At 36.3% G+C, this 13,255-nt stretch overlaps 1 protein-coding gene across 15 annotated transcripts in view; it reads left to right on the top strand.

Annotated features, from left to right (window-relative positions):
* Positions 1–13,255, top strand: part of CUNH6orf52 (chromosome unknown C6orf52 homolog) — a 16,195-nt gene extending 2,940 nt beyond the window's left edge. For 3 of the 15 annotated variants that reach the window (XM_039349055.1, XM_039349061.1, XM_039349068.1), the window contains exons 3-9: positions 3,246–4,222; positions 4,315–4,439; positions 6,331–6,507; positions 7,469–7,588; positions 8,968–9,367; positions 10,141–10,183; positions 12,866–13,255. In XM_039349055.1, the coding sequence (XP_039204989.1) occupies positions 4,193–4,222; positions 4,315–4,439; positions 6,331–6,507; positions 7,469–7,588; positions 8,968–9,367; positions 10,141–10,183; positions 12,866–13,002 (1,032 nt within the window). In that variant the 5' untranslated portion in view covers positions 3,246–4,192 and the 3' untranslated portion in view covers positions 13,003–13,255. The remainder of the gene's footprint in view (positions 1–3,245; positions 4,223–4,314; positions 4,440–6,330; positions 6,508–7,468; positions 7,589–8,967; positions 9,368–10,140; positions 10,184–12,865) is intronic. The other 12 variants (XM_039349077.1, XM_039349095.1, XM_039349135.1 and 9 more) reach the window with 8 other exon arrangements.

Raw genomic sequence — 13,255 nt, 5'->3', positions numbered from 1 at the left:
GGAAGAATACAGTTGAAGGTGGAGGGCAGAGATTCTAGGACAGAGGTTGGGGGGAGTTCAAGTGCAGTTATAAATGTAGATGGGCTGCTAAGCACCTATATTTTGATCACATGACCCCCAAGGGCGCTGGAACAGTTTTAACTACCATTTGTTCAGTGTCATAATTTTGCTCACTAAATGAATGGTCATCAAAAAGGCACTACCTGCACTGATACTTAGTTTGAAGTATTAGGACTGCTGTTAAATTCTTAAACTATTTGTTTTTAAATAACACTACAATAAAGAAAGTGAGTTATAGTAGACAGTTATAACTGTAACTAGAAAACTATTACAGGTAGTCCTTGACTTACAACAGATCATGTAGTGACTGTTCAAAGTTACAACGGCATTGAAGAAAGTGAATTGTGACCATTTTTCACACAACCATTGTGCCATCCCCCTGGTCACATGATCAAAACTCAGATGCTTGGTAATTGACTCATATTTATGACTGTTGCTGTCTCCCAATACCGTGATCCTCTTTTGTGAATTTCTGACGAGCAAAATCAATGGGGAAGCCAGATTTACTTCAACAAACGTGTGACTAACTTAACAGTTGCAGTGGTTCACTTAACAACTGTGGCAAGACAGGTCATAAAATGGGGCAAAACACATAAATGTCTCACTTAGCAACAGAAATTTTGGGCTCAATTATGGTTGTAAATTGAGGACTACCTATATTCTTAGCAGTTTGCTAGTTACTGTTCAAGCAAACTGCATTATTCTTAGTGCCAGTTGAGATTGTTTTTATCAAACATTGCATGATTCTTTTCAACACAAGCAAAATGCCCAGTTGCACTATAATTTTGCAAAATGGAGTACTTCCCTGATACTGGTTTGTCCTACCAAAATGACAATAACCTCTTTTACTACATAATTGTGATGGTATGATATTTTAACATAATAGTTACATTCATGATGAAAGGTATCATGATTGCATTTTAGTACTTTAAAAATTAAGACAAGGCTACATTATGTAGAATGTCTCTTTTTTTATTGAAAATTTTTATTTTTTCCATTTAAATATTATAAAAATACAATACAATTTTTAAGTAAGATAAATTCATAACCATTGGTGCGACCCGCCCATTCCCCCCAGGCTGCGTCCACCCTTTCTTAAAACATTCCCTACTTCCCTCCTCTTTCTCTCCTCCCCTCCTACTCTTTTCCCCTCCCCCTCTCCTCTCATACCCTACTTCCTCTCTACACCTTCTCTCCTCTCATCCCTATCAAACCCATGAACGCAGCATAAGGGAAGTGCCCGGGCCGCACTCCTATAAACAACCATTATCTATACTACACTTACCCCCCCTCTTACCCTCCCTCCCACCCCCAACCCCCCTCCCTTCACTTCCCAGAGCAGAATACAGGGTTAATAATAACAAAATTTAATAATAAAAGAGAAAAAAGAAAAGAAAAAAGAAAATATCATAATTAACCTTTAACTCCATAACCTATAAGACAATTCTCTATAATATTTGTTATAATATTCATTCATAAAATAAATGAAACTTTTTAATTCCATACTTTTTCTGAATATAACCTATCCATCTTCTCCATACAATGATGTATCTTTCTTGTGTATGATCCTTTAAATAAGCAGAAATTTTTGCCATTTCTGCAAAACTAGATACTTTAAGTATCCATTATGTAGAATGTCTCTTGAGATGGCATAGTATGTTGGTTGCGATAAATGAGAATTTCCATGATGTTAAATTCGTTTTTAAGCAGCTACAAGCTTCTTATTTATTAACTCATTTTTGACAATTAACTATTAGAATGAATTCAACTGATTAAATAATTCTACCAAAAAGAACGAATAGCAGAATGCATTCCATTAATTCAAATACTACCATGTCAGACCAGTTGCAATGAATAAGCGCTTATTATATTATAATTTCATAAAAATTAAAGATGCAATTCATAATATTTATGAAAGCCAGTTTGATGTAGTGGTTAAGGCACCAGGTTAGAAGGTAGACTGAATTCAAATCCTACCATAACCATGAAAGCCAGCTGGGTGTCTTTGCTCCAGTCACTCTTTTTCAAGGGTTGTTGTGGGGAAAATAGGAGGAGGAAGATACATTGGATATGTTCATGCCTTGTTATTTGTAAAAATAATAAAGGTGGGATACAAATAAATGTTTATGATCAGACCAGTTCAAAATGTAAGACTTCAAAATTTAATAATGTATAGTTCCTGTATACTTTTTTGGGTTGTGTCATCAAGATGCCATCTACAAGTTGACTGATGTTCTTCTGTTTGCCCTTCTTCCATCTCTATATTTGCTTCAAATGATGTGGAGATTTTTTTTGGAATAGCTTGATGTGTGTGAATGGCCATCTTGTGTGATAGATCAGTGGTTCTCAACCTTTCTAATGCCGCGACCCCATAATACAGTTCCCCATGTTGTGGTGACCCCCCAACCACTTATACATCACCGGGTGCCATGGGCGTGGCCAAAGAAAAGGGGGAAAAAATGGCGGACAGCCTTGTTTGGTGACCCCCGTGAAATGGTCGTTCGACCCCAAATGGGGTCCCGACCCACAGGTTGAGAACCACTGAGATAGATAGATAGATAGATAGATAGATAGATAGATAGATAGATAGATAGATAGATAGATAGATAGATAGATAGATCTTCTATATCTTAAGAAAAATCAGTATTCAAAGTTATTTTAACTACTTATGGACGACATGGAATATTCTGTCTTTGTAATGTTCTGTCTCCTTCCCAAAACAGTTACGGAAGTATATTGTCACTTTCTGTTCCAGATCTAACATTTCTAGAAATGTACGTATTCACAAGTTGTACAGATTGGCCTGTCGTAAGGAAATATGTACATTGTGAACAGTGCTATTTTGCATACCCTTATTTTACCTGTATAAGGGAAAGCATCATTAAATATTTTCTCTCTGACTTTATTTCCTAGTGTCAATAACTTCTATTTCAGGATGGCTCATTTTAATTAGAACTGGAAAAATGAATTCCACAAATAGAAACAATAAAACCTTTCTTTACTGAGGGGAACAAAATCAGAGGAAGCTGACATCTGTGGTATAGAGCATTGTGGTTGTTTCTGGTACAGTGACATAATGAACATTGAGGGTGGCTCTCAGCGTTCTGCTGATCTGTAAATAACATTACAAAAATGTGTATCTGGCTTATTTACACAAAACCTTATCTTTTTTTTTTAAAATACAGCATCAGAAAAAGCAGCTACTACAGACTTCTTGCGAAGATAGCTTTTTACAATGGCTAGCCAGGTAAGATAATTTGATAGAAATGCAGTTGCATTATTAGCTAATTTGGGGGAAGCACAATCTTGTCCCGAATTCTTGACAAATGGCAAGCTTGAACCCAGTACTCCTTGGGAAGGGATGATGGGTTTTTAGCCATATACTTCCCTCAGATAAATTTCTGACAAATTGTTCTCCCCTGCTGTGAAATCCTTAATCACGCCAACTGAAGCAGCTTGGGGACAGAACAGGAAACTTTGCTTTCTGCACTATTGCACAGTGAGTTCTTGTGGTGGGACTTTCCTATAACACTCACTATTTAGGATGCCTTCATTGGAACTGCTACCATTCATGTAAGTAAAACTTAACAAAAATGTTAAATCTGTATCCCCGAGGTGAGATTTACCATCTGCCTTTGGTTACTGCCTCCTTCCCTTTTCCCATAGAGTTGCCTCTGCTGGCTTTTTTTTATTATTATTTTTCATGTGACACTTTTGTCACTTGCATGTTACTGTTGTGAAAACCAGGCATGAGTTCCTTCGGCTGTGCTTTAGACTTATTCCAGACAATTTCCTTGAGACCGGCCAACAGCCTACAACAGAAGAGCCCCGAGTCTATTTTCTGTGTTTAAATAAACAGAAAGAGTGACCCGGCTCCATATCTTATTCTGCTGCAGGGTCCTTTTGTGAAAGAAATCTTAAATGACGTGCTCAGACAGCCTCTAATGCTTAACCTTTTTTTTAAATGAAGGGAGCCGAGGGAGTCAAAATGTTGGCGTGAAAAGCAGTAGCTCCGATAGCCAGCTTGACTAAGTCAGGGGAATATGGCTTTTCATACAATCCTTTGGCTCTGTTATTTTTGCCAGGCATTTTCCCCAGAGGCTGCTTTCCCTCATGGGAGGCGGAGGGAGAGATGGGACCCCAGGCTTCTTTCAAGGGAAAGGTGAATATGGGGAAATCACCGAGGTGGTGATGGGGAGAGGGAGGGAGGCATTTAATTGAGATGAAATACTGTATAACTGTTTTTCATTCTAGCAGGATACAGTGGGAAAGGCCAAAAAAGAAAGCCTGCCTCTGTGGTGGAGATCCCCCCACAAAAAACGGAAGAAAAAGAGTAAAGCAAGAGCAGGAAGACCAGATTTTACTAGTATTCCAAGCAGGTGAAGAAATCTTGAAACTGACAAGAAAAAAACTGGCTCTTGTCTCTATATAATACCTAAATCAAGTAGTGAGAAGTTAATCAGAACCAGCACACTCAATTGTCCTCAGATTCTTTTTAAAGCTTTGTGAATTGAAAAGCTGCTCATCACATAGCTAAAAAAAACAAATAAAACAATAAAAAGGCAGTTGTACAGAAGTGTTAAATTTAGTTAGCAACTTTCAAAGGTTCAGTGGATATGAACTGAAAATGTGAAATGAAGTAAGTAAAAAAAAAAAAAGCACTAGGCAATTGTTCGACAAGCATCTGGAGAACATCTCAGCGTGATGGCTGCATTTGGCCCTTTGGGGTTGATTACTGCTTCTCAGAAGGTTTCTTAATTTTACCTTCTTGGTGTGGCGTAAAATATGATTTTCTGTTGGACCTTTTTTCTTGAGTACTGAAGGTTTTGCTACATTCTGCATTATATAAACTTCACTTTGGAGGATGCATGCTGAAAATTCACAACAGCCTTGCCAATGCTAGAAAGCCAAGAAGCCTATTAATAGCATCACAGTTGGGATCTGAATTAGAAATGAAGGTCATTGCAAGATACTGGCAAGCATATTTGTTTCCATAAATTAAGTTGTGGAGTTTTATTTAATGTCACAGAAATGAGTGTAATTTCTAATTAGATTCAAACTATTACAAGTTACTGAATATTTGCCAGGAGAATTATTGATAAAGCTATTTGAAGATTAATTGTTACTCAGCCTTCAACTGAATGGAGCATATAGATAGAATGTATGTATTAAATTGGCATTATTTGGTATGTTTGCTGACATATTAAGCTAAAATGTATGTATACATCTGTGTTTACTGTTCGGTTCAAAACAACACTAGTACCTAACATTACAGTGCTTTGGAGAACTGTTTGGTTAATCTGGAATATAAAAGGGATGGTTTTATTGTATATGCTTCTATTACTTGATCACTTTGTCTTTATTTAACAAATTTAGAATTGGGAATATAAAAATACATTTTTGTGTTAGACACACAAGTGTTGAATAACTCATAAAAAATATTTACCAAGTTGATAGGAGTAGAAAGTTTCAAACAGTTCCAATTGTATAAGCAAAACAAATATAGAATTAGTAACTTAAAATGTAGGAAGGGATTTTTTTTTTTAATTTTAAAGGGTTCAGATTAAATTCATTTCCTGGCTAATTTTGAACTGAGAAAGTTGAACCTGTTTAATATTTTAATGACATAGCCATTAGAAAATCTCAAGCTGTAGCTAAATTTGAAAATTCAAAAAAATTCCCAGAAGAAGGTAGTGGCAAATTATTTTTGTATAATTTTAAGAAACTTTATGGATGAATCCATTTACCAGGCCATAACCTTAATGAGCAAATTAAAAGAAAATGCAATTTCATTAAATGGCCCAATAACCTTTAAATTTGTAGTGTTTGGTCATTCTGAAGTTACTGTTGAGAAGCAAGTTTTTTAAATGGTACCTTCTCATAAATATTGGTAGTAATATTTGGATTAAGTGCATTGAGGAAGGCTGTTTTGAGTTATAGAAAACGCAAGGCCAATTATACAATCCATGATCTGCTTGTAACTGAAATTGGCGCTAGCCAAGTTTACCTGCATAGGACTAAGTGGATTCCTTCAGTCTGGTTGCTTTTTTAAAAAAACAAAAGGAATATTGTTCAGACATGACCAGGATATTTTTTTCCTGTGTATGGTGCTAGTGATGCACCATGAATAAGGACAAACAAGTATTGGCTGGATCAATCCTAGGTAGGTATTCTGGGTTATATTCACTGGAAAGAAATCTAGTGGAGACAGGGTTCTGAGGTTTACATTGCAAGATGATTAATCGTGTTTTTTCTTCTAATTTCTTCCAGGCCAGAATTTGTAAGGCAAGAATTTGTTAGGGCAGAATTTACCAGGCCTGAATTTGCAATATTTGTAGGAGAATTAACTCCTGAAGTGGATGACTTTTTGCTGTATGACTATTTTTTTAAAAAGTATCCATCATGTATAGACTGTAAAGTGGCCACAGATCTGCTGGGATATTCCAGGTAGCCCATTTATGAATTAAAATGTGTGTGTGTGTATGCAATACAGATTTTTCAAATCCCCTCAAAACCTAAATATTGTGAGTTTTCTCAAATTTTTTGAAGTCAAGCAGAGATAGTTGAATCAGCATTGTACTGTATTTTTAATATGAGGTGTACTGTGATATATGAATGAAAGATACAGTTTTATTGAAATACATATTTGGGATGTCTTCTTTACATCAGTTAATGCTTTAGCAAGAGGCTCTGCAGACCTACCCCAGTCTGATTTCTTAGGAAAGAAAGATCCTTGACTCCATTTGGTTGAAGCAGGTTCTTTTACAGAAAGATACTTGCTCAAAACAATACAGAAAGTCCCCCGCACATCCCAGCTCTCCTCCCATGACCAGTCCATCTTCAACCAATAAGAATCCGCTTAGGTGTTTTGAAAACACTGAGATGTTTAGAGTAATTTATGTTCTTTCTCAGGGTACACAGTCTTAGTTGCTGGCACAAACTGTTTCTGAGCTCTCCTGCTCCTCATCAAGCTATCTTTCCCCCCTACCAATTTTCCCATCACGTACACATGCAGTTTGATTGCCCATTTGTTCCCACCCCATGTTCCCCTCCTCCCCCCAGCCTTTGATGGCAGTATGCGTGGCAAACCTGAGAGGCTTTCTTTTTAGAACTCGGATGAGATAATTTTATAACTTAATGCAAAATGCGTAAGAGAATAGATTCTCGGTATTTGAAATGGTTTGAATATATTGTAGAAATGGGCACATGTTACTCAGGATCAGGTACAATTAAATGGTATTTTTTGTTTATCGGTAATAGGAAATTTCCTTTAGTAGAATTAATGTGCTATTTAAATGCTATTTATCTACATAGCCATTAGCAGTGCAGTGAAAATATAATTGGTAGTAAAATATTGTGTGTGTTTTTTTAGCAGTATTACTAAAGTTTGTGTTTTAAAACTCCTCAGGGGTTATGGCTTTGTCAGATTTTCTGATGAAGGTGATATGATGAGAGCACTGCAAGATTGTCAGAATGCACCTGGTCTAGGTGGAAAACGAATTCGATTGACTTTAGGAATTTCTAAAAGGTAGTTGATGCAAATTAACAAATCTTTTGGGTTTCGAATCTCTTATGAAATTGTAATTTGTGTCTGATTGCAAAAGGAGTTTGATTTCTTAAAAATAATGTTTTTCAAAATGTTTTGCTTTCCTTTTCTATTAATACAGTTGTTATGAAACAAGTCAGTACATAGGCAGGTCAGCTTCTGGTTTTGTTTAAAAAGTACTGAATTAATACACTTTAATTCTTTATAAAATTACATTGTGTCAATGCATGCATGCAAGTAATCAGGGTTTATAACTTGTTCCATTAGGGCAGTGGTTCTCAATCTTTTTAATGCCGCGACCCCCCCCCCAACTGGTCGTAAGTCGAGGACTACTCAACTGGTGCAGCACCATTTGCAGAATGGGACTTTTGGTGGGCTCAGCAGGGCAGAGACAGCCTGGACAATTCCTATTGGCTTTTGAAAGAGAGTCTATTCTATTGGCTTTCAAAAGCCAATAGAATAAAAAGGAGTAGCACAGCTAAGGAAATGGGGGGGGGAAATGGCGGACTGCGTTGTTTGGCGACCCCCGTGAAATGGTCGTTCGACCCCGAATGCGGTCCCGACCCACAGGTTGAGAACCACTGCATTAGGGGTTTGGATGTTTTAAGTTGCTCTACTGCCACTATGATTCCCTTCTCTTCTTTAATGATATTGATATCTATCTGAATTTCTTTGCTTGCTTATTTTTATTCTGATTGGATGAAAATTAAAATGTAGTAGTGTTACATTTTTATATATATATTATACATATGAGTTTTCAAACTTCGTTATTCCCTTTTAATGGTCACAATAATTTTAAACTAATTCTATGATTACCTTTTACATTTAGGAAACAATGAATACCTAAACAAAATATAAAGCCCTTTTTGTCCCCAAAATTCAATGAATACTTTTCATTTAAGAAAAAAATACAGCATATAACTATAGTTCTAAAACACTCTGCTGCTGCATTCCAAGGCACCACAGCAAATTCCAAGGGTCTTGAGGGATATTTTAATAAACAGAATTCTTAGTTTGCTGTGGCATCCCAAGATGCTGCAATGCACAATTTGGAAACCTTTAGAGGTACTGTGGATCAAGAAAGTTTGGGAACTTCTTGTATAATGTTTTTCACGATGTATTCTCTTCAATATGTAATTTTATTTGCATTTAGTAGTTTTGTTTATGTGTGTGCAAGCAAAGTTGACTGAAAGTATATGGAAACAGAGAGAGTAGGAGTTTTGCTATTTGAAGTAACAGTAGTGATATCTGTAGCAGCTTTTTTTTTAAGGATTTTCAATGTTTTTACTAGACTTGCCCTATTCAGTTGTAAACAGTGCTCTTAAGAAATTCTAACTTAATATTTTCCTTTTGTGTTTTAGACTGAAAGCAGAATTTCAAAGGTACCAGCCCTATAGTTATAATGACTATTACCAAGACTATCAAAACTATTACCGCCAGTACAATTATGATAGAAATGAACGCTATGACCGATTTGATCGCTATGATCGTTTTGACCGTTTTGATCGAGGCAGCCGCTTTGGTGATCGTTTTTCTGAACGTTACCCTGAGCATTTTGGTGATCGTTTTCCTGAACGTTATGCTGAGCGATTTGGTTCTCGTTTTGGTGAACGCTATGACTATCCTGAGTATGGAGATTATCCTGAATATGCAGATTATAATGCTGACTACAGTGATTATAATTATACTTACGCATCTTATGAAAGGATGCAGCCTACTGGAACTGTGGGACAACAAGCAATGAATCCAGCTTTATTTCAGGTATTCACATAAATCAAATTAGAGTTTATGACCCTTTGCCTTTCAGACCTCTTGGAGTTGTACTACTTGAAAATTACAAGTTCTGAAGTTTAGTATTTCTGGAAATGCCAAGTTCCTAAGTATTTTCTTTTTTTAACGCTTTAAATGTGCTGGCTGCTTTTCAGTGTCTTCAACTGCAATAAATTAAATTTTAAAATGGAGATATTGAAGAGCTTCTGGATAAATAGTTCTTAGGCCTGTATTTCTGTAAGATGTTTGAATTTCAAAGACACCTGAAGTGCTTTCTCATGTGATAAGACTTTACAGTGGAACTTAAACCCACAACATGTATTTACAAATCTAAATTCTTTCTTGTATATTTCTTCCCCCCCCCACCTTCCAAATATGTTTATTGCTGGTTGCTTTAATGTTGCTGTGTTCCTAAGCGTGATTTGGAGTTTTTTGTTTAAAATAAACTATGTCAGGCTTTTAAAGTAGGTTGGATCCATAATCTCTGCCTCGAAAGCTTTTAAAGAAGTAAATCAGAATTCTTTTTTGTCTACACCCTGTACCATGTAAAGTGAGAAGGCAGGATTAACGGAAAATAAAAGTGAAATGCCTCTGAATAGGTAGGAGGCAAGAAGAGCATATAAGTCAAGAGATGTGCATATATGTATAATTGTCCCCTCTCCGTTGAAAGAGTGTAAATGAATGTGTATGGGACTTGTCTTCTTAACTATAAAAAGTACATTTTTTAAAGAAATGATAATTTTTTCTTTTTCTTTTTTTTTCAGGATAGCTGTGGTATGATTTTAAATGATGATCTAATAACAGAAGGTAATGTTGATATTAGTAGTATTGCCATATAGAATTAGATCATCAAATAATTTCTCTGATAAGATCTTTGAAAATCTAGTAATCTGAAGAATATCTTTGAAATGTTGATAACATAAAAATAAGCACGTGGATTGAGCAGATATTGTAGGTTGCCACGTGATGCCTGAGTTTACATGGCATACTAGCATAAAGTTACTTGATTTCACTTCATTGTAAATTCAGCTATTTTGGCATAAGCCAGAGATAATTGTTTATCTTGTAAAAGCCTACTTATTTCAGTAAAATGTGGATAGTTGACTTATGCTTAATGCAGTATAAAACCAATTTTCCTCTGAAATGAGCTAGCCTGATGTTTTTCTGGGTAATTTGTGCTTACAGGTAGTCTTTGCTTAGTGTCTTCTTATGCAGCCACCATTCAAAGTTACAATGGCACTGAATGAGGAGGATATAAATCCTTGTAGTTACAACCCTCATAGTGTCCATACTGTCACGTGGTCACAGTTCAGATACTTGGCAACCAGCTTGCAGTTACAATGTTGCAGTATCCCACGATCGCCATTTGTGATTTTAACTGCCAGCTTCCCAAAAGCAAAGTCAGTGGGAAAGCTAGCAGAATGTCACAAAGGGTGATTGTGTGACCATGGAATGCTGCAACTGTGTCAGATTCACTTTATGATGACAACTGAGGCTGTTATAACTGTCATAAATTGGCACAATCACATGACATATTGTAATGCATTTCCTAATCCCGGTTGCCATCCCCAAGCAAGGACTACTTGTATTTACTTAATAAACTATATTAACAATTAAGAATATATAAACAGTGTGGCTTGCTTTCTCCTTGAATGCTCTTGGCCTGTTTCAGGATGTGCCAGATCTGTATGTTCTTTATTGGTTCATGTGTTTCTGAAACAAGCACCATATTTTCCGGCGTATAAGACGACTTTCTAAAGCAGTGGTTCTCAACCTTTTTAATGCCACGACCCCCAACTGGTCGTAAGTCAAGGACTACTCAACCGGTCGTAAGTCAAGGACTACTCAACTGATGCAGCATCGTTTGCAGACTGGGACTTTTGGCGGGCTCAGCAGGGCAGAGACAGCCTGGACAATTCCTATTGGCTTTTGAAAGCCAATAGAATTAGACTCTATTCAAGAGAGTCTATTCTATTGGCTTTCAAAAGCCAATAGAATAAGAGGGAGTAGCACAGCTAAGGAAAAGGGGGGGGGGAATGGCGGAAAAAACGGCAGACTGCGTTGTTTGGTGACCCCCGTGAAATGGCCGTTCGACCCCAAATGGGGTCCCGACCCACAGGTTGAGAACCACTGTTCTAAAGCATTCAAATCGGTGCCGAAGTCAGGGGAAATTACAGTAGTTTCCAGCTTATAAGATGACTTTCTAGGCATGCAACTCGGCGCTGAAGTCGGGGGTCATCTTATACACCGAGTCGTCCTATACGCCAGAAAATACAGTAGTTGTATTTTGGGTGTTCTTTGCTCCAGGCAGTATGTTTCCAACAAGTCATAAAACATCCTCAATTGCATAGATTAACACAGGAAGGAAGGAAGGAAGGAAGGAAGGAAGGAAGGAAGGAAGGAAGGAAGGAAGGAAGGAAGGAAAAATGTAATGTTCTAGAGGAACTATCTCATTTTGCACATTAAAAAAATACTTCAGAAACATTTCATTCTCCATTAGCTACACAATATTTGTTTTACAATTTAGGTTTCCAAGAGTAAGATTCATTATCCTTTACAGCCATTGATAGTGGTCCAAGTAACACTGCATAGAGCCCACTAAGGGCTTTTGGGGGGGGGGGGAAGTAATAACAGTATAATCAAAACCAATCCATTTTTGAAATTTGAACTGGAGCAGGGAGATGGTTACTGTATTGCATTAGTTACAGTCCACCTTTTCTGTTAAATATGTGCATGCTGAATCTCCTTCAAATCATGGGGGATAGGGAGGCAATTTTGGATTTCTGGAAATAAGTCTTCTGAATGGGAAGCACTCTTAAGATGTTCTACACATAATATTTTGGAAGAAATAGACCTATTTCATAGCAGAACCATCTTGGGAGAACCTTAAACTACTTCATGTTTGAAGATTTATTTCTGAAAATTACTGAAATACCCTCTGGAAGTACATGATTTAGAAGAAAATTGAAAATTTGGTTGCTGGATCAAAAAAAAATGCACATTGTTAACATGACGAACAGGATAACAAACTAATTAGAAATCGCTTTAGATCAGAATATTTTCAGGGCACAAGAACTGTTTTTAGATTTCTCATTCTTTTCTCCATGATCTCATAATTAAAAATGTTCCTAAATACATTGTTTTTAGCGGAAGTTGCCCGATTAGTCTTTAGCAACAAAAACAACAAAATCTAACAGTGCCTTAAAAAGTGAATAAGTTATTATTAAGTGATAATAAATTTGTGTTTCAGGTACCCCTTGTTTCTTTGTTGAATATATTCAGTATGTTTTGGTACTTAAAATGGAACAAAGAATTTGGTAATCTTCAGTTGATTTGGACTACAATTCTCATAACTGGCCATGTTCATTACATAGTCTATTGCTTATAACATCTTAAGGGTGTCAGAATGTTTATATTATATTTAAAGGTTTTTTTTAATGTAGCAATTCTGCCAGTGTTTTGCTTACTGACTTTTGTTTATTTGAATAGATCCACAACTCAACATAGATGTTCATAGAATGAACAGAGAATTTATGGTGAGAAGTGAAGAACTTTTTGACACACTTATGAGCTGTCATTGGCAACCTCTGGACACAGTCACTTCCGAGATCCCTACTGCTTACTAAAAGTGTCTTATGTTAACACCATAGCATGACTATTTTGACCAAGGTGCTAAATTGACATTTCTTCTACATTATTTTAGATCCTAAATTTTAAAGCACAGTGTTGGATTATTATTATTTTTTTTTTTTTGCAATGCTTTGATGGCCTTCGTAATTTTGTTCATCAGTATCTTGAAATCATGTAAATATTCTGGAAATGTAAAGAGTTCAAATATGGACTTGCTTATGTAAATAATAAAAACTTTGTTTCTGCAAA

Source organism: Crotalus tigris, unplaced genomic scaffold, assembly GCF_016545835.1.
Source record: "Crotalus tigris isolate CLP2741 ecotype Arizona unplaced genomic scaffold, ASM1654583v1 scf7180000017564.2150845, whole genome shotgun sequence".
Classification (NCBI taxonomy): domain Eukaryota; kingdom Metazoa; phylum Chordata; class Lepidosauria; order Squamata; family Viperidae; genus Crotalus; species Crotalus tigris.
This window is presented reverse-complemented; position numbering and strand designations above follow the sequence as displayed.